Source organism: Sturnira hondurensis, unplaced genomic scaffold (genome assembly GCF_014824575.4).
Source record: "Sturnira hondurensis isolate 20B ecotype Veracruz unplaced genomic scaffold, ASM1482457v3 Scaffold0017746, whole genome shotgun sequence".
Lineage (NCBI taxonomy): Eukaryota > Metazoa > Chordata > Mammalia > Chiroptera > Phyllostomidae > Sturnira > Sturnira hondurensis.
The window spans coordinates 180883-204291 of NW_028090377.1; the positions used below are offsets into that span (position 1 = coordinate 180883).

The 23409-nt window shown below is 52.3% G+C and overlaps 1 protein-coding gene across 5 annotated transcripts in view; it reads left to right on the top strand.

Moving 5' to 3' along the window:
- Window positions 1-23409, top strand: part of ARAP1 (ArfGAP with RhoGAP domain, ankyrin repeat and PH domain 1) — a 69057-nt gene that overhangs the window by 3245 nt on the left and 42403 nt on the right. For 3 of the 5 annotated variants that reach the window (XM_037068594.1, XM_037068598.1, XM_037068596.1), the window contains exons 2-3: window positions 15889-15969; window positions 21276-21827. In XM_037068594.1, the coding sequence (XP_036924489.1) occupies window positions 21319-21827 (509 nt within the window). In that variant the 5' untranslated portion in view covers window positions 15889-15969; window positions 21276-21318. Of the gene's footprint in view, window positions 1-5990; window positions 6156-8965; window positions 8985-15888; window positions 15970-21275; window positions 21828-23409 lie in introns of those variants that run through there. The other 2 variants (XM_037068595.1, XM_037068597.1) reach the window with 2 other exon arrangements.

The following is a 23409-nucleotide window of genomic DNA, read 5'->3' on the forward strand; positions in this document are numbered from 1 at the left end:
TGCAGAGGGGTCTTTGATGTTTTAGGAAGGGGTTCTGCACTCAGGGTGGCCACTCCAACTGAACAGCAAAAGGATATGGGGGTCCTCAGAGATCCCCTACAAGTGCACCCCTAGTAAAGCTCAGGGCTTGCTGCTGACTCCTGAGACCCCCCAGCCCTGACCAGAGAGGACATCTTGTCCACCTGACCTCACCCCTGTCAGGCCCCCAGACCTATGCATTCCACCCAGGGCTCCGGAGTGGACAATCATAGCCCAAAGAGGCAGTTGACCCCAGGTGTCAGGGACAGCCTGGGGGTGGGGGCAGTGCATGGTTGGCCTTCCACATGACCTTCCTGTGGCATCTCTCTCTGGCCCCTCATTTGGAGTATGTCTAGAAGGGAAAAGTCTGTTCCATAATCAGGACATCCGTCCTAAATCATTGGGACAATCAGAGTGGCTGGAAGGGCATGTGGAGTTAAATGACCAATTTTATAACCACATTATTAAATAGTAGTAATGAGTCCTGGCTGGTGTGGCTTAGAGGATTGAGCGCCGGCCTGCAAATCGAAGTGTCGCCGGTTCGATTCCCAGCTGGGGCACATCCCCTCCGTTGCAAGCCAGGTCCCCAGTTGGGTGTGTGTGAGAGAGGCAAGCAATCCATGTTTCTCTTGCACACTGATGCTTCTCTCCCTCTCTCCCTTCCTTCTTCTCTCTCTCAAAATAGATACATAAAATCTTTAAAAAATTAGTAGTAATGGTAGTAGTGGTAGCTACTGTTTCTTGGAAGCTTTCTCTGTGCTAGGACCACTGAGCTAAGCATTTTATATCTTGGTTTCATTTCATCCTCAACAGTAGGCACCCTTTCCACTGCACAGTTGAGGAAGCTAAGGCCTGCAGAGGTTAAGTGATTTGCTCAGGATTATCTACTCCGTAGTAGAGCCGTGAGCCTGAATTTCTTGTTTCATAGTGAGAACCCTGAGCTCTGGGAGACACTGCAGCCCAGAGGGGATCCAAACCCTGTCCTACCCTGGGAACTCCCAGTCAGGGTGACAGGCAGGGACTGGAGGGCCACCTGCTCGGGTGACATTGCTGGTGACCAGCTGTGTGATGGGATGCCTGCATGGGCCCCCTGCTTGTTGACTGAACTGGTGGCTGTCAACTGCTCAGCTCCTGTGGGCCCAGCCCTAGGATGAGCTCCCCTGGAGGTCTGCTCCCTGCTCTCATCCTGTCCGCTTGGCTTTGAGAATGCAGTGGTTCTTTCAGACCTCATCTTGTTCATGAGGGAACTGACATCGGTAGGACTCAGTGACTTGCCTTATATGGTCATTCAGCCCAGGAAAGGGGAGAGCTGGGGCTGGCAGCTGGGCAGGGGGCACCTCGGCCTGCATCCCACCTCCCTGCCCAAGGCCTGATAGGGTCCTCCTGAGACTCTGACACCCCGAGGTGCCCTCAGTCACTGCCTGCCTTCCTTATTGTAAGGCCCAGGCCTTTCTTCCTGAGCCTGACTCTGCTCAAGTGCCTGGGATTAACAGGGTGTCAGTGACTAATTGAACAAACCTGGAAAAAATGGTTCCGGAGCTAAGAGAGCAAGAAGCAGAGACCAGCTGTGGTCAGGAGTGTGGTGCCCAGGGGTCCAGAGGAGGAGTCAGGGCTCAGAGAGCCCGCCCCAGGGGGGAGGGCTGTGGTGAAATCTTCCACCTTTCCTTATCTTGGTTATCTTTGTTGTGGGGGTAAAGATCGTGAGCCCAAGGGGGTAGGGAGAGGAGGATCAGGACTTCTCACAGCCACTTCTTGTCCCTGTTCTCAGGACTGGGAGCCAGAGGTCAGCCCGGAATCTCAGCTGCGCAAGCCCCCGGGGCAGCCCGGCCTAGCTCCTCCTGGCCACCCTGGGGTGGGTCAGTGTCCAGGAGCGGGGGGTGGGGGGGGGCGGCGGCGGTGGTGGTCGTTGGGTGGGCAGCGGCAGGGCTGAGCTACCACTGCACATTTCTTCCCCAGGTGTCTGGGTCCACTCTGCCCCCTTCCCTAGAGCACTGCCAGAGGGCACTCTCCAGAGGGCACTGCCCTGCCCCTGGGCACCCCACTCTCTCTTCCCCTCCTTCCATAATGCAAAGCCAGGGCTCTGCCTACAGTCAGGCCTGCAATCAGGAGCCCATGGTACACCCCTGACCTTCGGCTCAGTGAGAGGCCTTGGGTCACTTATTTTCAATGGACTCAGCTCCCCTGGAGCTTCAGGGAGGGAGCAGGGAGCAGCAGCCCCTGGAACCTCCGAGGTCTATCACCCCCAGATGTGGACAGCCACTGACCAAACGGGCAGGTGAGAGGTGAGGCAGGTTGAGGTGGGGGCTTCTCCATGCCTCTCCACTCTCACCCTCCCTCTCCTTATATGGAGCAGTTGCAGTTTTAGGATTCCGAGTCTGAGATCCTAGGTGTTAGGGGTTCAAGGATTCTAAGGTTTTATGCACCTTTGATTCCCAGCTTCCAAATTTCCAAAATTCTAGGTTCTGTGAGTCTATGATAGGACTCTCAAACCCCCAAATTGGGTAGGGTGGACCCTGAGTTAAGAGCTAGGTGGTCTCTGCCACATCTTGGCCAGCTGGCGCCACGCAGATGAGGACTGTAGAGTTCCCAGGGCCGCTTGGGGGGCATGCTGGTCGCCAGGCTCTGTGCACTCTCTGCACCCACCAACCCAGCATACATGCCCAATTGCCCTCTCTCAAGAAATCTGAGAACCAGGCCCTGCAAGGGACTCGGTGGGGAGTGCGGAGGGGGCAGACAGGGGCCAGGCCTCCTTTTCATGCGATAGTGGTGGAACTGTCTTCCTGAATACTGGGGTAGGTCTGAGGGGATGCCCAGGAAGGCTGGTGATTGGCTGGGTCACAGAGCAAGGTCTGGGCCATGCTGCTGGGCAAAAACCAGTCCTCTGGGGGCAGGATGTGGTTCAGCAGGCCCAGGGTCAGTCTTGGGGGTTGGAGTAGTGATCAGAGCCTGGAGCCCTGGAGCCTTTGAGTATCTCACAGCTCCTGCCCCAGCTGCTTCTGGTGCCCACTGGGCCTGTGGGCACAGCAGCTGCCCCAAAAGAGTGCTGGGCAGAGAGCGGAGCTGTCCCTGGTGGGAAGGCCTGTTACCTCCTGTGAAGGAGATGCACCCCATCCTGGAAGATTTTTCTGGCCCAGGGATCCCCTTCCTGCTCCACAACCCTCTGGGGCCACTATGAGTGTGCTTGTGGGTGCACCTGTGCACTCTTGGGTCCACACTCGCCCTTGAAGGTCCCGTGCTTTTCCCTGTGTATGGGTGTGCCCAGCAGTCGATGTCCTGCTGGGTTGGGGGAGGAAGAGCTTGGCTCTGCAGCCCTTGGTAGATGAGGTGGGTGAAGCTTTCACCCACTGGAGTGGGGCCTTACCTCCAGATGGGCCGCTTTGTGTGTCTGCAGTTAAAATGCAACAGTTTGTTCCCAAAGGCCTCCCAAGCCTGGCGGGGGAAAGGGCCACCCTGAGTGCAGGGCCGGAGACTGGGAGAAGTCCGAGAACCACAGAACAGTTCTGGGTTGCGGCCTCTCTTGTTTGGTCGCCTACCTCTCCCCTCGGACTAGGGCCGTTCCTTCTCCCTCTGTCTTCTCAGCTTTAAAGATGGACCCACCAAGCTCAGGGAGGCTGAAGATCCAGGGGTTGTCTGGTGGTTCTGTTCCAGGACATGAACTAGGACACTTACCAGCCTCTACAGCCTGTGGCCTGAAAACCCACATTTATCAGTGCAGGGCCAGCCTAGCCGGCACACTGGGAGGAGGGGGGTTGCTTCAGTATCTGCGAAGTCACCTGGGAGAAACTCCCCCTCTCAGTTCTTTCAAGGAACAGGCATGTGGAAGGGGATGGGTGCTCAGGCTGGGGTGGGGGCAGGAGGGCCTTGGTCTTGACTTATTGGGTGGCCTTGCTTAGGTTCTTGCCTCTCTCTGGGGCTCACATTCCCCTTCTGGAAGTGGGAAAGGTTAAACTAGGTGGGTCTCTAAATGCCTACAGAGCAGGTGGTTGTGGGGGTGGAGAGTTCCTGACAGAGAGAACAGTATAAACCAAGTCAAGTCTTGGAGGTAAATTGTCAGGCAGTGGGGCCAAGGGTAGTGAGCAGGAGAGGAGGAGTAACCTGCAGAAACTAGAGGGTGGAGGCCTTTGGACCCCACTGGGTGGTGGGCGGCTATGGAAAGAGCAGGTTGGCGAGGGAGGAGCTTTGACTTGGGGCCGGGGGTTGTTGGTCTCGGACACTTGTGGAAGTCCAGGTGGTTCCGACCTGTTCTGGGGGGGGCAGGGTAGGGGTGGGCAGTTCTGGGGGTCTGAGAATCAGCACTTTCTCCTGTGAACAAGCGGCCCCCAACCCAGCAGTATTTATGGGCCAGCACAGTAGGAAGTGGCTGGGTTGGCCTCAGAGGCAGAAGGACCTGTCAGGCTTAGTCATGGAGGGTGCCAAGGGTTCTCAGAATTGAATGTTTGTCACCTGACTCAGCCATCCATTTCTCTCCCTACCCATGTCACAGGCCCGAGTCCCATCCCAAGCTCCTGACCTCAGTGAGCCAGGCCTTTGTAGATTTCCATTCATCCCTTCTCCTTGTGGCTGGGCGTTTCTAGCCACAGGGGATAGAACTGTGAATGAGACAGTGTCCCGGCCCTCCAGCTGAGACTGACACTGAACAATAAATATAGAATACTGTGTTCCAGTACTGGTAAGTGGGATGCTGAGAAATGGCACAGGGTCAGGAGGTGAGGACTGATCGGGGCACTTTTTAGGTAGAATGGCCATGGAAGGCAGGCCTTGTGTTTGGGCAGGTGCTGGGCAAGAATGGCAGTGAGTCACATCTGTGTCCACAAGAGCCTTCCAGGCAGAGGGAGCTCTAGTGCCCACCCCCAAGATGGAGCGTGAGGAGTAACAGCAGGGAGGCGGGCAGCAGCCGGGCCGAGCAGCCGCCCTGGTGGGCCATGCATGTGCTGGCTCTGGCTTTCTCTCTGAGGGAGGTGGGAAGTCCCCGGGAGTGAGAACCGGCCAGACTGGGGATCTCTTTCACGGGCCTACATTTATTCCTCACAAGTCTGCAAAGTGGAGTTGCTATAATCCCCATGGTGCAGATGATGAAACAGACTCAGAAAAGCTGTGGATTTCCAAGTCTCACAGCAGGAGGAACCCCCGCCCACCCGCCTGTCTGTCACCCCATGCTTGGTCGCAGGGCACCCTGCTGCCCTTCATGACTTCCTGTTACCTGGTCAGCAAGGGCGAGTGTCTTCCATGGCCTTCCAGGCCCTTCTCAGCCTGCACGCACCCTCCACTCCTGCCTGACCGCCCTGCTCCCTGCCTGTCTGGTGCCCTCTGGGGAGATGGAGTGGAAGCAGGGCCCAGGCAGCCCGTGGGTCTGATTCTGGCTCCTGTGTCATTTGGGCAAGCCGTCCGCTTTCCAAATTGTCTGGGCAGGGGTGTCCAACCCGCCACCCGTGGGCCGCAGGCAGCCCGGGGTGGCTATGAATGTGGTCCAACACAAAATCATAAATTTACTTAAAACCTTTTTCGTGCTCATCAGTTTTCGTTAGTGTTTGTGTATTTAATATGTGGCCCAAGACAACTCTTCTTCCAGTGCGGGCCAGAGACGCCACAAGGTTGGACACCCCTGGGAGAATTACATGAAATAATCTATGTAACGTGTTTAGCACATGCCCGGTAGGTGGTAAGCACTCCATAACCGTGATCTTTAAGCAGGTATGGCTGGATGATAAATGGGCTAGAATGCTCTCTCCGAGTGGGAGAGGAGGGGCCTTTTCAGGAACCTTCCTGTCTGTTGTCTGATTATGTGGTGGAGGGGGCTGTGGTCACACGTCTGATTGTGTAGGCCAGGGCCCGTGGGGCTGGTCCCCTCTCCCGCTCTCCCTTCTGGCCCCTACCCCGCCCATCTGGTCACCTCCACCCACCAGCACAGGCAGCTTCCCCTTTCAGGTGCCAGCAGCATGGGGCCGCTTCTCTTCCGGCTTCTCCATTTCAGGGGCCACCTAGAGAGAGGACAAGTTCAGGTCTCTCTTCTCCTGGGCTGCACCTCCAAGTCCCTGTCCCAGGCGGGTGCCTGTCAGGTTCCTGGTCACTCAGGGTGGAACCCGCAGCCCTCTCTTCCCCTTCCCTTTCAGGGCCAGGGATGGCCCTCAACTCCTCTGGTGAGTGGTGGGGGGCCCGGCATGTGGCTCTGGTCCTGTCCACTCTTGCTGCCTGGGAGTCCATTGTCAGCTGTGCACTCCCACCCCCATTGTGGTTAGCCTCTTTCTTCCTGTTTCTATCTTATTTAGTGTTAAGGGGGGCAGTGGTCACAGAGGAGGATCTTCCCGCAATTACCTGGAACACTTCAGGCTTCCCCTGGGCCAGCAGTTTTGGTTGGGGAGGCACTCCCTGCCCTGCCAGGGAAGTCCCCAACCAGGTAGGGTGTGTCTGTGACCAAGGTCAGAGGGCCAGTCCAGAGTCCCGGTTCTCCTGGTGGGAGTGCCCCAGGTCTCCACAGGCGCTGTGGGGCTGGCTAGGTCACCGTTTAAGGTGGGAGGGCCTGAGTGAAGCCTGAAGAGGGAATGGTCGGGGGTGAGGGGTGGGCATAGGGAAGGTGGATGTGCATCAGGGGTGTGGGTTTAGGGTTCCAGTTAGGACTCTGCCTTGTGGCAGGTTAGAGGTGTAGGTTAGAGGGTGCCCTGGCTGCGGGTGGGGGAAGGGCAGGAGGAAGGGAGGAGAGCGGAGGGGTCCAGGCAGAGTGGGGAGGCCTGCGGTGGGTGGGGGCCATGGGGATGGAGAGGAAGGTGATGTGTCAGCATCCTGGTAATGAGAGGGCAGTTAGGGGAAGGTCCAGGGCATGGTCCGGAGTGATCCACCTGGGGGTGAGGGGTACATGGTAGGGCTGAGGGGGATTCAGATGTCGCAGACTCTTTGACAAGGCCTAGAAGCCCAACCATTTGGCTTTCAGTGTTGTTTATTTGCAGGCAAGATGCTTCAGACATTCACGCTGCATCCTTACGCCTTACTCCCTATCTGACCCTCTCCGGGGTGGGGCTTGGGCACCGGGGACACCTGGGTGAGATTTGGGGGAATGTGGGCTGAGGGTCAGGGCCAGGGTGGGGTCAGGAGCTGTTAAAGGACAAACCGCAGGGACCCTGGAGGCTCCCGTGTTTACTGATGGATCTCAGCCCATTTCCCATTTGAACGTCTGGGAGCTGCACTTTGTCACTGCCCTCTGGGTCCCCGTGAGGGGACCTGATAAACTACATCTTAGACCTTTGGGAAGGTGAGCCGATCAGGGAAGGGAGCAAGCTTCGGGTCTCAGTGTCTCCTCTCGCCCGGGAAATCAGTGGTTTTGTTTACAGTAGTTCTCTTGGCAGTGTGCTCGTGTCGTCTCTAAAGTAATAAAGCTGCTTCGTGATGACAGTGCGAGGAACAAACTCAATTCTAATAGACTTAAATACTTTTATCATTTTCCCTTCTAATTATAAAAGTGATTCCCAACAGTAAAGACTTTAAACAATATAAAAAGTGATAGTCTTTCAGGATTAGGGTGAGAGTTAAGGCCAGGCCTGAGACTGAGGTCAGGGATGTCCGTGGTCACTTAGTCTTATTTTTTTTTAAGATTTACCTATTTATTTACTTTTAGAGGGGAATGGAGAGAGAAAGTGAGGGAGAAGAGCAGTGTTTGAAAGGAACACGCATGGGGTGCCTCTTACGGGCCAGGCCCGCAACCCAGGCATGTACCCTGGTGGGAAATCCAGCTGGTCACCCTTGGGTTTCCAGGCCCAGGCTGGCACTCAGTCCACTGAGCCACACCAGCCAGGGAGGCACTTAGTCGTCGATGTCCTTTGGTCATTAATAAAACTCTGTTTACCGCCCCAAGGAGGTTGTTAGAGCCCACCAGTGAGCTCCCCACACCCGGGCTGCCCAGGGCGCCTGCTGGGAGCCCTGGTGTGGGGAAGCTCCTGAGGGAAGAGTCATGTTTTGATTTGCTCAGCGGCCCCTTGTAGGTTGGAGGCAGCCATGCTTTATCTGGAGAGGGGAGCTGGTCAATTCAGTGTGGGATGGGGACTGGGCGGTGCCCAGGCCCACCCAGGAGGAGCTCCAGGGGATGGTGGGGTATCCGGTCCTGGACCCCGGTGGGGGAACATGGCTGGAGGCAGAGTGTGGTGGTCACTGGCGTCTGGGGTAACCGAGAGCTCCAGGGCGCTGAGGGGGTCCAGACTGGAGCCTGGCTACAAGACCAACACCAAGGGCCTCTTGGGGCTAGGAACCGGAAGTGTCTGTCTTAGCAGCATAGGAGAGAGCAGATGACCCATGTCTCCGCTGGTACACACCTGGTGACGTTTCACAGTCATGTGGATGGCAGCTCTGCTTTGTGGAGGGGAAGCTGGGGCTCAGAATGTGACCTGACTTGCGCAGGGCTTCAGGTAAGAGGAGGTGGAGCCAGGACTGGAACGGGGACTTGCCCTGTGTTCTGCAGGGTGGGGGCCCTGGCCTGGAGCCCAGGAGTTGCTAGTGGTGCTACCAGGTGACTGATGTGGCTCTTTATGTGCCTAGACCCTGGGGCCCCCAACTCAGTCCTCACTGGCCTGAGGGCTGCTTCTTGACCTCCCCTACTGCTCCTGGGATACCAGAAGACAGGCCACAGCACAGATGAGATGGGGGAGAAAATTGGTACAGGGCAGAGATTCAGGGTGGGGGCAGGGCAGGAGCCTCCAGTGTGCCTCCCTGGGACTAGTTTGCAGTGGCTGCCAGTCCCTGAGAGACAGAAAATAGGCTTCTCGGCCCAGGGGTTGGTCAACTGTGCACCTGCTTGCTGCCTCGCCTGGTGCTGCGGGGAGCTGGCTTCTGCAGAGCAGTGGGAGCCACTTCTGCACCCTCCGGGCTGGGAGCCCAGCCCCCACCTAGTTCCTCATCTGGAAGGGAAGTGTCTCTAAAGCGCTTTGCCTCTGTTAGTGGAGTCCTGAGAGCACTCTGCAGACTGAGGGTGGCCCTGCCCATAGGTATCCCCTGGTGACTGGGCTGGAGGGAGGGGGGTATTGGACATGGGTGGGGGAGTTCTGATGCAGTTGTATGAAGTCCAGCTGTTGGTGGGGAGAGTGGGGAATGAAGCCTGTGTGTGTGTGTGTGTGTGTGTGTGTGTGTGTACAGATCTGTGTGACTGCCGGGTCCAGTGGGAGGTGTGTGTCCCTGTTGGTGGTGTGAGGTGTGCATTTGTGGTACGGGTAGGGTGTGGCCTGGCCAAAGCTGAATGGGTGGAGCCCTCGGTTCCTGTGTGGGGAGCTCTGAGGGGTTTCCTGAGGTCTGGACGCTGGGGTCCCTGCTCAGCCTGCCTGGGGTGGGGGGCTGTGCAGGGGAGAGAATGGTGGGGGTGGGTAAGCTCAGGTCTCAGGTCTAGACCCCTGAGCCTGCCTTTTCCCCTCCTCGTCCCCACACTGTGGGCCTTCCCTGGAACCCAGAGCCCAGCTCAGTGTAGAGGGGAGATCTGAAGATGCAGCTGAGGAAGGGTCTTGACTTCGGGGACTCCAGCCCTGAGTGTGGAAGGACCAGGGACCGGCAAGGCTGCCCTGGCTTAGGCCAGACCCACTCACGTGAGTCAGAATGCAGTGGATGCTGTCATCCACGTGGTCAGCAGGCTGCGTGGACACCCAAGGGAGGGTCTCCAAACCTCTCTGCACATCACTACTGTCTCTGCACATTTTCTGTTCCTGCCCACTGAAACCCCCCCGTCGCCACATTGTCAGGTCCTAACCCATCCCTGGGCCTCGAGCACGCAGTTTCCTTTGCTGGAAGGGCAAGCTCCTCTGTACCCTTCAAGGGCCCCCATTCAGGAGTGCCCTCTGGGAGCCTTCCCACCCCCGACAGCCGTAGTCACATCCTCTACGGGCCCTGGGTGGGTTTTCATCTCACACAACCTCCATGAAATGGGATAAAAATACCAGGCCTTGGGCTTGTTGTGGGGGTGACCAAGATGAAAGTGGAAATTGGCAGCAGTTGGGCAAGAGGTAAGCACCTAGATGAAGGACACGGGTGTGTGCCTGTCCCTGAGGAAGGGCCACCGGCCTACCGGCCCGTCGGAATTGGTGTGTCTCATCAGTAGTGGGTGGGGATGGCGTGGGGGACATGCCGCGCTGGGGCAGAGAAGGGGCGACATGGTTTAAACTCTGCCCTTGGGGGTTACAATGGTGGTTAGAGGACAGAAGGATAACAGCTGTGGCTCCAGCAAGAGGGACTCAGGGCAGACCTGGAAAAAGGTTAGAGACTCCAGAGGACCTTTACTTACCTCTGGATGGAGTGCCCTGTGAGCCTACTCAGGTCCTGGGCTCTCCTGTGGAGGGCAGGGGCACATAAAGGGGTGAAGGCTCTCTGGGCACCCCAGGCCAGGTTAGGGGTTGGATGGAGATGGACCCCCACAGATGGAACAACCAGAGATAGAACAGAAGCAATTCTGAGCTGCATTGCCCAGTTTCTGAGGCCTAAGAACCCAAGGGCAGTCAAGGAGAACTTTCTGGAGGAGGCAGTATGTAATTAGTACTTGAAGGTGAGGAAACTTTTGGGGGCTCCTGTGTGCCAAGCTGGTGCCTGATGCAGAAAAAAAACAAAACAAAAACAAAAAACCTGAAATGGAGGGAGTTGTGGGCCAGCTCAGCCTGGCTGGGGCTTGGGGGATGTCACAGGCAACTTAGGCAAGTCACTTCCTCTCTGTGGGTGTTTGTTTCTGCATCTGTAAATGTCAAGGCTGGAGCAGGTCAAATGACAGTCCCAGTGGCTGGACTTGAGGGCACGGGGAACTGTGGGAGGTCCTGAGCAGTGGCAGGATGGGATGGGTTGGCACAGCAGAGAGGACTGGAGGGAGATGGGGGAGAGGCGGGGGAGAGGCAGGGGCAGGGTGGGATGGGGGGATGTTGAGTCCCAAGCTGGGCCTCTGGGGTGGGTCCGGAGGAGAGCCCCCCACCTGTGACCGTGCTCTTGCAACAGGATGGCGCTCCCCTCTGACTGGGTCCCTGCCTCTTGGGGGTGGAAACTCAGTGATGTGCCGCAGCAGCTGAAGGACTTAAACACTTGGCAGGGGGGAGCACAAAAACTCAGTGGTCAAGATAAATAATATATTTTAAAAAGTCGATATTAAATGAAAAAAGTCCAAGATAAACAAAATATCCAAATTTTAAATAAAGAAGTTCAGTATTGCTGATTCTTTCTTTGCCTCAAGCTCTGGCATGGCTCAGCAGGGCACTGCTCCAAACTTCTTTTTTTTAAGGAGCTGCCTCCTCCAGGAAGCCTTCCCTGACCCCTGGCCTGGTGAGGGCCACGTGGGCTGTTTCTGCTTGCTGGGTGATATCTGACCCCACCCCCCAGCTCCTGAGGTTCCTGGAGGGCAAGTCTGAGGTCTGGCTCCTGCTTCCAGTGTTTGGAATGGAGCTATCCTAGAGGGTTGTAGGTGTGGAGTCGCTGAGTCTGACCTTGGCCTGAAGCCTCTAGTGCGGGAGTAGGAACTTGAGAGAGGCCCAGGATGGGGCTGGGCCCTCTGCAGATCAGAAGTGGTTTCCTGTTTTCCAGCCCTGGTCATTCCCATAGTGAGGTTGGGGTCATCATCAGGCAGTCCATGTCGAACCATTAGAACAGGGCCCAGCCTGCATAGCAGGTCAGTTGGTCAGTTAGTGTTAATTGCCACTTTTGGGAGGCAGTGAGCAGAGTAGTTAAGAGTCTAGAGCTGCGCTGTGCAACAGAAATATAATTCAAGGCAAGTGCAATTTAAAATTTTCTAGTACACATGAAAAGAAACATGAAATTAATATTAATAATATATTTTATTCAAATAGCCAAAATATTGTTCCATTATGTAATAAATAGAAAAAGTATTGAGATTGTTTATATTCTTGTGTGTGTGTGGTTTTTTTGTTTTTGGGGGGTTTTTTTGGTACTAAGAAAAACACCGATGGGTGAGAGAAACATTGATTGGTTGCCTCTTGCAGGTCCCCAGCCAGGGACGTGGCCTGCAACACAGGCACGTGCCTGGATGGGAATCAAATCGGCAACCTTTTGGTTTGCAGGATGCTGCCCAACCCACTGAGCCACATCAGTCAGGGCTCCAGTGTGTATTTTTTTAAAATGTATTTTATTGATTGTTCTATCACAGTTTTAATTTTTCCCCTTTTGCCCCCATCCACCTGGTACCCCCATTAACTCCAGCAATCTTCTGCCTTAGTTCATTTCTAGGGTCGTGCATATAAGTTCTTTGGCTTCTCCATTTCCTATGCTATTCTTAACATGCCCCGTCTATTTTGTACCCACCAATTTGTACTTCTTAATCCCTGCACCTTTTCCTCCATGGCCCCTGCCCCCTCCCCCTTCTCCGTATCTATGATCCTGTCCCTGTTCTGCGTGTTTGCTTAGTTTGTTATTTGGATTCAGTGATTGATAGTTGTGAATTTATTGCTGTTTTAATGTTCATCCTTTTGATCTTCTTTTTCTTTTTAAAGTGTTTGCTTTTAAGAATTACTTATTTATTTCTTAGAGAGTAGGGAAAGGAGGGGGGGAGAGAGAGAGAGAGAAACATCGATGTGTGGTTGTCTCTTGAGTGTCCCCTGCTGGGGACCTGGCCTGCAACCCGGGCCTGCGCCCTGACTCTGGGAATTGTGCTGGTGGCCCTTTGGTCCACAGGCCAGCACTCAGTCCACTGAGCCACAGCAGCCAGGGCTGATCATCTTCTTTTTCTTATATACCGTAATTCCCTTTAGCATTTCATATAATGATGGCTTGGTGACGATGAGAACTCCTTTAATTTTATGTTGTCTGGAAAGCACTTTTCCTGCCGTTTCATTCTAAATGATAGCTTTGATGGATAGAGTGAACTAGGTTGTAGGTCCTTGCTTTTTATCACTTTGAAGACTTCTTGCCAGTCCCTTCTGGCCTGCAAAGTTTCTTTTGAGAAATAAGTTACAGTCTTATGGGAACTCCTTTGTAAGTAACTGTCTGCTTTTTCTCTTGCTGCTTTTAAGATTCTCTCTCTCTCTCTCTTTTTTTTTTTTTTTGTAGAAAGTAAAGTTTTTATTCACTCTCCAAGAAAGGAAAGGGGCATGGTGTCAAGATTCTCTTTGTCTTTAATCATTTGCATTTTAATTATGATATGACTTGGTGTGTTCCTCTTTGGGTCTATTCTGTTTGAGACTCTCTGTGTTTCCTGGACTTGTTGGTCTATTTCCTTCACCAAATTAGGGAAGTTTTCTTTCATTATTTTTTTCAAATAAGTTTTCAATTTCTTGCTCTTCCTCTTCCTGATGCCCCTATGATTCAGACGTTGGTATGTTTTAAAGATGTCCCAGAGGTTCCTAACCCTGTCCTCTTTTTCCTTTTCTTAAAATTATTTTTTCTTCCTGCTGTTCTGATTGAATGGTTTTTTTTTTCATTGTGGTCCAAATCATTGATTTGATTCTCGGCTTCTTCCCCTCCACTGTTGGTTCCCTATAGATTCTTCATCATTTCACTTAATACAAACTTCATTTCTGCCTGGATCTTTTTTATGCTGTTGAAGTAGCCATTGAGTTCCTGGAACATCCTGATAACCCGTGTTTTGAACTCTGCATCTGATAGGTTGTTTATATTCATTTCATTTAGTTCTTTTTCTGGAGTTTGTTCTGTTCTTTCATTTGGGCCATGTTTCTTTGTCTCCTCCTTTTGGCATCTCCCCTGTGTTTGTTTCTGTGTATTAGGTAGAGCTGCTTTGACTCCCTGTCTTAGTAGCGTGGCCTATTGTACAAAAGGCACCTACCTGTAAGTTGTATGAGGTGGAGCCTTAGGTAATCACCGGGGTGGTGCAACCTGTCTCACTGCTCTGTGGCTCTGTGTGAGGGAGGGCTTGGAGAGAAGACAGTGCCGCCGCCTGGTCTCTGGAGTTTTGCCCAGGAGGAAGCCATCTCCTGGCATTCCCCCTGTTGTCAGTCACTTCACTTTCTCCCCACATGCCAGAGGTGCCCTTTCAGATGTTGTCCTGGTGCTGAATGCCAGAGGGAGTCGGTCTGCATGAGTCCAGGTCTGTTGTGGGCCCTTTAGGAAGAGTCTTTTCCTGGCTGGTGTAGCTCGATGGATTGAGCACAGGCCTGTGAACCAAAGGGTTACTGGTTTGATTCCCAGTCAGGGCACATACCTGGGTTGCAGGCCAGGCCCCCGGTAGGGGGTGTGCGAGAGGCAACCATGCATTAATGTTTCTCTTCCTCTCTTTCTCCCTCCCTTCTCCTCTGTCTAAAAATTAATAAATAAAATATTTATACAAAAAAAAAGAGGAGTCTCTTGAGAATCCCACAGTTTCTTCCGGCCTCCCAACCCCCACTGGTTTTTGCAGCCAGAAGTTGTGGGACTTTTCTTCCTGGCACTGGAACCCTGGGCTGGTCTGGGGCTGGGCTCCCTCACTCGTGAGGTGTCCCTCCTAATTTTTATCCACCGCATGTGGGTGTGGGACTACCTCTTCCCATTTCTGCTCCTTTCCATTCCACTCCATGCCTCTCCACACCTCTCCACACCCCTCCGCATGTCTCCATGTTTTCGCCCCTCCTACCCGTCTGTGTGAATGTAGCTTTTTAAAATCCTTGGTTGTTGGACTTCCACACAGCTTGATTTTCTGACAGTTCTGGGTGATGCTTGTTTTCTAGTCTAGTTGTATTATTGGCTGTAGTTGTGTGAGGGGGCGAGGCATATTTCCCTACGCCTCCGTCTTGACTGGTAGTCCCCAGGGTGTATCTCATACAGCACACTTTATTCTGTGGGTCTGTACTATATTCAGACTGCCCCTTTCCTAGCTGTGCGATTTTAGGCAAGTTATTTAAACTCTCTGTGCCTCAGTTTCTTTTTCTTGATGGGATGAGGTATGTACCTCGTACAGTTGCTGTGAGGATTAAATAAATTGATAAAGAGTGCATAGGTACTTGGCATACAGTAAGGACTATTTATGTTGTCTATTTTTTAAATTTTCATGTGAGTAGGATTGCCATTTTTTGCCAATTCTTCCTGAAGTACTAATTACTTAAAATTTATTTTTAAAATACTCACTTTTGAAACATACCTCTATTTTAGCTGTGTCCTGAGAAATAATTGTTGAGTCCACTTGAGATAAATACCTGACTAGTACATCAAAAAGCCCTCGTGCAGAGCCTAGCAGTTTGCCATTGGCTCTGACCAGGACCTGCCCATTCCACCCCATCCCGAACAGAGCCCGGGCCGTCTGAGCTGGCTGGTGGTGTGCCTGCAGGGATGGCTTGTTCTCTTCTCTTGGCTGGGAACACTTCTTTTGACCCCTATCCATGTTCAGGAATGGGCCTCTGTGGTCTCATACCCCTGCCTCAGTTGCAGCCCCTCTTTTCCTGTCCCACCCACTGGCCTCCAGGCTTAGTGGAGAGGGTTCTGCCTCCCTGGATCTCCCCAGGGTCCCCCGCCTCTCTGACAGGCTCTGTGTTTTGGGGAAACTGCCTCAGCTATGGGGCTGTGTGCACCTCCTCCCTGGGGTCTTTCCCTCAGGAGTGTCCAGCCTCCTGGCCAGGCCAGTAATTTCTACCACAACCCACTCCCTACCATTGGTCCTGGGGGAGGGCCAGAGTGAGGAGTCTTGACTCTCCTTTAAGACAGGCCTGCACCTCTGGGCAGGCCCATCTGCCTGGCTCCTCAGCCCCCACTGGAAGGCCCTGGCTTTCACTAGGCTCCCTGCACCCTTCCCTCCTCTTCCTTCCTCTGCCCTCTTCCCCATTTCTCACTTTCTCCCCCCTCTTTCCTTTTCCCCATCCCTCTCTCCCTTCCTCCTCTGCCTTCTTCCCTCCACTCTCCTTTCCCATCCCCTTCTCCCTCCTCTTCCTCCTGGCATCTCTCTGCTCCAAATGGCCTTGCCGCATGGACTTTCTCGAAACTTTACTGTCTTTGCAGCTTCCGCCTCAGGCCAAAATGAGCCGCTGTTCAGAGTAGCTGCACCCTTTGGGAGGACCAGTGCCCTGGGCAGCCCAGCAGGTGAGTTGGGAGATGGGGAAGAGGGAGGGGCTGGGTGTGGCAGGCTGAGCCCCAACACCAGGTGCGGGGAGGAGGCTTCCTGGAGGCAAGACCTGAGGGCCCATTTCCCACTTTGAGAACAGGTTGAGAGGCAGAGAGAGAGGGGTAAGGCCCAGAGACTTTGAGAAGAGCCTCCCAGGTGGGCTTTGCAAGGTGGGCGAGGTGGGGGTGGGGGACCAGCAGGCTGGGGCGGGGTGGGGGGTGAGTCTGTGTGTGTGTGTGTGTGTGTGTGTGTATCTGTTTATTTGATTTCCTTCTGTGCCTGGTGAATTACCGTCTCTTTCTCATTCCAGATGATCACATTTTCTCTTAAACGGTATTTCTGGTTTTGGAAAATGGCACAAAATTAAAAAGAGACAGGATGTAGTGAAGGTAACCTTCCCTCTCTTGCCTTCCCAGCTGCCAGTGCCCACTCCTCCACAAAGGCAGCCTCTTCCGAACCCATCGGAGGCCTGCTGTGTCTGTGTTTTCTATACCTGTGACTTCTTTTCCTTCCAGAGTTAGAGATATTGAGGTGACATTGGTTAACTGTATAACTCATCTATACTTACATAAATTTCAGGTGTACAGCATTGTTTTGATGTCTGTGTACTCTGTTGCATGTGCATCACCCAGGCCTAGTTTTTTCCCCGTCACCTTATATTTGCCCCCTTTACCCGATTCACCCTCCACCACCCCCCTTCTCTGTGGCCACCGTTCTGCTGTTTTTATTGATGAGTTTGTTTCTGTGTGTTTTGTTAGCTTATTTGTTACTTGTTTTGTATTTCCCATGTGAGTGAAATTGTACAGTTTTTGCCCTTTTGTGTCTGACATTTTGCACTCAGTATAACACTCTCAGGATCCGTCCATGTTGTCATGAATCGCAGTATTTTGTAGTTTTCGTGGCTGGGTAACATCCCATTGTAGAAAGACCGAGTCTTCCTTGCCCTTTCATCCATCGATGGACTATAGGTTGTTTCCATGTCTTGGCTGTTGTAAATAAGGCTGCAGTGAGCACAGGGGTACTTCTGTCTTTATGAATAACCGTTTCCATGTTTTGGGGTAAATACCCAGAAGCAGAATTGCTGGGTCGTGTGGTAGAGTCTTGTTTTTAATTTTCTGAGGATCCTTCATGCTGGTCTCCGTAGCGGCTGCGCCAGTTCACACCCCTGCCAGCGTGCGCGTGCGCGAGGCTTCCCCCTCCTCGTGTGTTCTCCCAAACCTGCTGTTGCTTGTCTTTTTGATGGTGGCCTTTCTAACAGGTGTGAGGTGACATCTCATTATGGTTTTGATTTGCATTTCCCTGATAACTAGTGACGATGAGCATTTTTTCATACGTGTTTTCTTTTTTTTACCCAGATGTTTACATCATAAAACGTTCTTCTGGATCTTGCTTTTTCACTTATCTTTAGTATCATTTTACATGCACTTTATTTTTTAAACTTAAAAAAAGATTTTATTTGGTTATTTTTAGAGAGAGGGAAAGAAAGGGAGAGAAATATTCATTGGTTGCCTCTCACATACCCCGAGCCAGGGACCTGGCCCACAACCAGCCCTGACCGGGAATCCTACTGGTGACCTTTCAACCTCTTGGTTTGCAGGACACCCAAGCCACTGAGCCACACCAGTCAGGGCTACCTGTACTTTAGACTTTGCTACCGGGTCATTTTATTCATTTATTTATTCATTCACTCACTCATAATATGTACTTTATTGTTGTTCTGTTACAGTTGTCACAATTTTTCCCCTTCGCTGTCCTCTGCCCACCCCACCCCTGCTCCTACAGTTAGTCCCCGCCCGGTGCATGTCCATGTCCATGTCCATGTCCATGTCCATGAGTCATTCATACATATTCCTAGACTAGTCCCTTCCCCTTCCTTCCACTCTTATCCTTCCAGAGTTAGTCTAACTCCGGAAGAACCAGTGGCTTTATGTTGAGAGCTGGCCTATCTAAGACATCCAGTGTGTTTCTGTTTGTGTCTTCCTTTGGGTCTCTCATTAACCTTTTAAAAAATATTCACATAGTTCAAAATTTAGGTGATGGAAAAATCTGTGGAGTGGAAAGGCCCACCCCCACCAGTCCAGGGCGGGCTCCCAGGGCGGGGCCTGCCAGTGTGTGTCTGCAGTCATGTGTTTTTGTAAATCTGTGCAAAAGTAAGGTATTCTTTTTTTTTAATTAAAAAATGTTAACGAAGATTTCACTGACACATAACATTATATTAGGTTCAGGCATTATAATAATGATTTGACATATATATTGTGAAGTGGTAAGTTAAAATATTTGGTATTCTTTTTCTTAAAGGGAACCTCCGAGTTGTATCAGCTTCAGGCCCAGGGAAGCCTGGCTCTGTGCTTGCTCCCTCCTGTCCGCTGGCCCTCATCTCCCTCCGGGCAGCCAGCATCACCTTGTCTCCTGTGTATCTTTCAGAGATACCGTGTGCATCTGCCAGTAGATGCGCACTGTTCCATCCTCTCCCTTGGTTTTTCCTTTCCACCCATGAAAGGCAGAATGTTATACATAGTGTTTTGTGCCTTTCTTTAGTCACTCATAAACAGCGTATTTTGGAGGAGTTTCCTCATTCTGTGTATCAGCTCAGTATTCTGTATGACTGCACTGTAATTTAGTTAACTGTCCTCTGTCTTATGGAGGTTCTGATTGTCTCCATCCTTTTGTTATTCTGCACAGCGTTATAGCCACACAGTCGGTAAGTGCCATTTTGGGCGTGTGCCAGCACCACTGCAGGGTGAGCGTCCAGGGACGGCCGGGCGCGAGGGACGGAGTTCCGGGGTTTCACACCTGCTGTGACCTTGCCCTTCCCGGAGGCGTCTAGCCTGCCTGTCACCGCTGAGTGTGGGCAGTGTGGCTCTTTTCATGTGTTTCAGAGCCATTTATAGTTTCCTTTTGGTGAATTTCTCTGTTCATATCCTTTGCTTGTTTTTCTTTCAGGTTATTGATCTGTTTCCTATTTTTAGGTGATTTTCAGTTTTTGGGAAACGGTGTTTGGGAAATGAATGGCAGATTGCCCCTAGTTTGTCATTTATCTTTTGCCTTTGCTTACAGTGCTTTTTATCATGCGGGAATGTTTGATGTTTATGTAGTTGAATTTTTCATTTCTTTCTTTACCCTTCCAGGTCTGTGTCATTTCCAAAAGCCTTTTTGCTTTCTGAGATGAGTCTTAAAATCCTTTTATGGCCCTTTTTATAACCAAATCTTGGATTCTTCTGTAATTTGTCCTGTTGTAAGTTAAGTTGTGAGGTAGGGAAGGATCCAACTTTGTTTGTTTCTAGATTGTTCTACAGGTATCCCAACCACTTGATAATCCGTTTGGTTCAAATTTGTTTTGTTGTATGCTACATTCTTCTATGCATTTGGGTTTATTTTGAAATTATCTGTTCTGTTTAATCTTTCTGTCCAGGTGCTGGTAACATGTACAGTCATAATCATCCCTGGGTACCCCTGAGGAATGGGTTCCAAAGCCCTCTGTGACACCATAGTACAGGGGTGCTCAAGTCTCTCATTAAAACAGCGTAGATCAGTGCACACAGTCAGCCCTCTGCATCTGCAGACTCCCAATGGCGGATGGAAAATACAGAGGGCTGCTGGGACTGTTTTAATGACCGAGGCTTTATACACTTTAATAGGTAGTGAGGCTGATTCTTACTCGTCACGCTTTCTTTCTCTCACCCCTCCACTTCCACAGTTTTCCAGGATATTCTGGCTTGTTTATTTTTCCATGTTGACTTTCAAGCCAGCTTGTCAAACTAAAACCAAAAAATTCTGTGTGTATTTAATAGGATTGTGCAGATTTGTAAATGAGAAGGAATCGCTATCTTTTTGTTGTCCTCTGTCCCGGTGCATATTGTGTGCTTCCACTGCTCCAGGTCATCCTCCACTCCCCAGTGATCTCTCCCTGCAGGTCTCGTGTGCTTCTCGTTAAGTTGATTGGAGATTTAGATTTTACAATGCTATTGTAAACGGGGCCTTTCATCCTGGTTTTTACCTGGTTATTGCTTAAAAGTATTGATTTCTGTTGCATTACTTTTGAACCCAACTAATTTTACTAAATTCTTTTATTGGTTTTAATAGTTTCTCAGTTGAGTTTCTTGGGTTTTCCAATTCAAAATTTATGTTATTGGTAACTAATAGATCACTTATCTCTTCCTAGTCTTTATAACTTCTTATTTATTTCACAATAAATAAAGAATTAAACTTTTTAATAAGAATTTTTTATTGTTGTTCAAGTACAGTTGTCTGCATTTACCCCCATCTCTTATTTATTTTTAGCCTTTAGAACTTCCAGAGCGATGTGGAGAGCAATGATAATAGCAGTAGTAGTGAAATGGATATCATTGTCTCATTCTTGACTTTAATGGAAGTTTTTCTACTGCTTTTTCGTTAAGCAGGATGCTGGTTAAGCAAGTATCGTTCTATTCTTACTTGTTAAGTACACTGGGTGTTGAGTTTTGTATTATATGCCTCTTTTGTGCCTGTGGAGGCGATTGGATGACTTCTTTCTTTTGGTCTGTTAATCATCACCTCTTTACGTTGTCTGTTTCTTGGCTCTTGCCAAGGGGTGGGACCTGAGTCCCCACTGCCCAGTGCAAGGCCGTTTTGGATGAACAAACGAATGAATGGCCTTTCCCATACGTTACTCCTTTCCTCCTTGGTGGTGAGAGGGGTTGCTCACTCGTTGGGCCATCACACATCAGCCTGTGTGATGCCGGGTTGACTCACCTCCTGGAGCATCCTACTTCCTCCAAGGCCATGAGGTGGGATGAGGCTCAACCCCCAGCCTGGGCCAGCATTGATCTTTCTCAATCCCAACTGTACTCACTGAGCCACTCTGCCTGGCCCTTAGCTGGTACCTGGCCCTCAGAAGGAAGTGAGACCTTGCCTCGGTCTTGCAGGGGGCAGAAGGGTGTGTGTGTGTGTGCGTGCAAGACACAGACACTGGCCAGCCTCACAGCATGGCTGAGGCTGTGGTTGGGGGTGAAGGGTGGTACTCAGGAGGTCCTGGAGGGCCTCCTAGAGGAGACATGAACTGAATGCTAGGCACCCACAGGGGTGGGGTGGGGTGGGGGTGGCTGTTTCAGGCAGAGGAAAAAGCCTGTGTGTCCAGAGTCCTGGCAGTACCTGGCCTTGCCTGGCACATGGGGCACAGGGGAGAAAGCTCAAGGACAGAGCTTGACCCCATGGTATGGGAGAACCACAGAAGGAGGCTGGTTGGGGAGCTGCACCCGGGCAGCCATGCCACTTCCTCTGACCCATGCCCGTCTATCTGTTCCAGGTCTGAGCAGAGCCCTGCTGGCTGGCCTCCGTTGCCAGGAACCATGACAGAGGCGGTAGATGCAGCCTTGTCGGTGGCTGAGTGGCTGCAGGCCCTGCACCTGGAGCAGTACACTGGGCTCTTTGAGCATTACGGACTGGTGCGGGCCACAGATTGCCAAGGCCTCAGTGATGCTCGCCTGGTGGCCATGGGCGTGCTGCTGCCAGGCCACCGCCGCCGCATCCTGGCTGGCCTGCTCCGTGCCCATGCGCCCCCAACCCCGGCCCCCCGCCCCACCCCACGGCCCGTGCCCATGAAGCGTCATATCTTCCGCCCACCCCCTGCACCCACCACTCCACCTGAGCCACTGCCCACAGCTGGTGAAGATGAGGGACTACCCACTGTCCCACCCATCCCGCCACGGAGGAGCTGCCTTCCTCCTGCCTGCTTCTCTGCCCCATCCACAGCCGTCCCAAATCCGGTGCTGCCCCCGCTGCCTGCCAAGCGGCACTTGGCAGAGCTAAGTCTTCCACCTGTGCCTCCTCGCACTGGGTCCCCCCGTCCACCTGTGAGGTGAGTGGATACCATCCAGGATGGGAGGTGCACAAGCAGAGGATCCTGGAGGGTGGAAGGGGAATTTGTGGCTTTGGGCACTGTAATAACAAAGGCACTGCAGTGGAGGGAACAACGTGTGCAAAGCTCAGAGGTAGGGGGCACTTTCTGGGTTACTCTGGGCAGACCCTGTGCTGAACTGGCGGGCGAGTGAGGGTAAGGCTTGTCAATGGTGCTCGTGGGATGTGCTTCGAAGGTTTAAAGCAGAGTGATCTGATGAAAGCTGAGTGCCGAAAGGATGACTCCGGCTGCTGCTGAGGTTGATGGGAGAGGACCTAGGAGACCAGTAAGACACGGGGCCAAGGGAGGGCCCCCCACGCAGGCTGTGTGAGAAAAGTAGACGGACTGCAGTGAGATGTTGTTTCTGGAGTGGACAGGACTTGAGGCCAGCCAGGGTATGAGTGGAGAGGTCCTGGGGAGCCATAGGGGTGTGCAGGTTTGCGTCTTAGGTGGACACGGGTGCCATCACTGATCTGGGGACCCAGGGACAGAAGTTAGTGCGGGAGGGAGTCTAGAGTTCAGGTTGGGGCCTGCTGTGGGTGATCGGGTGTGTTCTGGAGTCAGCGGGTAGCATGTGGGGGAAGCGGGGAGTCTCGGGTGATGAGCTTGTCGGGGAGCAGGGCCTGCCCAGGGTCTTGTGCTCATGCCCCGTCTTTCCTCTTTTTACTGCTCCTGCCACAGGCTGCCAAATCCTAGGGACGCTTCTCTGGCCTCAGCCTACTTCTCTCCTCAGAATTGTTTTCTCGCCTCCTGGCTCCTGGAATTCTTTGTGTTTTTTTTTTTCTGAGTTTCCTCTTATTTCTGTGGACATGTCACTTAAAATTTTTTCACATATGCCCTCCCTTTCTTCCTTTGCTGGGGTGCCCAGCCAGGAAGGGAGCATTCCCAGATGGGGTTGGATATGTGCTCAGGGGTGTAATGGAGATTCATTGCAGCGCTCAGACCTAGTCAGCCTAATCTGGGAAGACTTCTTGGAGGAGGAAGAGATGTGCAGTGAGAGGTCTCCTGGCCCCTATATTATTGTTGGGCTGTGATGAGTGCTTTGCTTATATGATCTCATTTGATCCCTGCAGCAGACTCTCTGGGGGATTCATGTCCTGTTTTCAAGCAGAGAAACAGACTCAGAGAAGGGAGGGGGGCACTGACTAGATCTATGCCAAGTACATGCTTAGGGATCCCACCCCTGTGGGGAGGGCCTGGGAGGTTTTCCTCACCCAGAGAGAGGCATTGAGTAAGGGGCCTTGAAGGCCAGCCAGGGCTGTGGTGTTTTGAAGTTTGATTAGTGGAAGCACAGAAAGGGTTTGTGGCTTTCCTGGGTTCATGCAACTGGGGATGGTGCTGGGGTCCCCCAGGAGGAGCCTGACTCCCAGCCTAGGTGGGAGTTTCTTGGTGCTACTCCGCCCTCTAGTGGCTATTGTCCTGCATGCAGGAGTACTTTCCTTCAACTCCATCATCAGGATTGGCGGGGTGGTGTCTGTGTGTCTGTCTCTGGGGGTATAAGAATGGGTAAACAAGGGAAGGAGGTAGGGCCCTGTTCACGGGG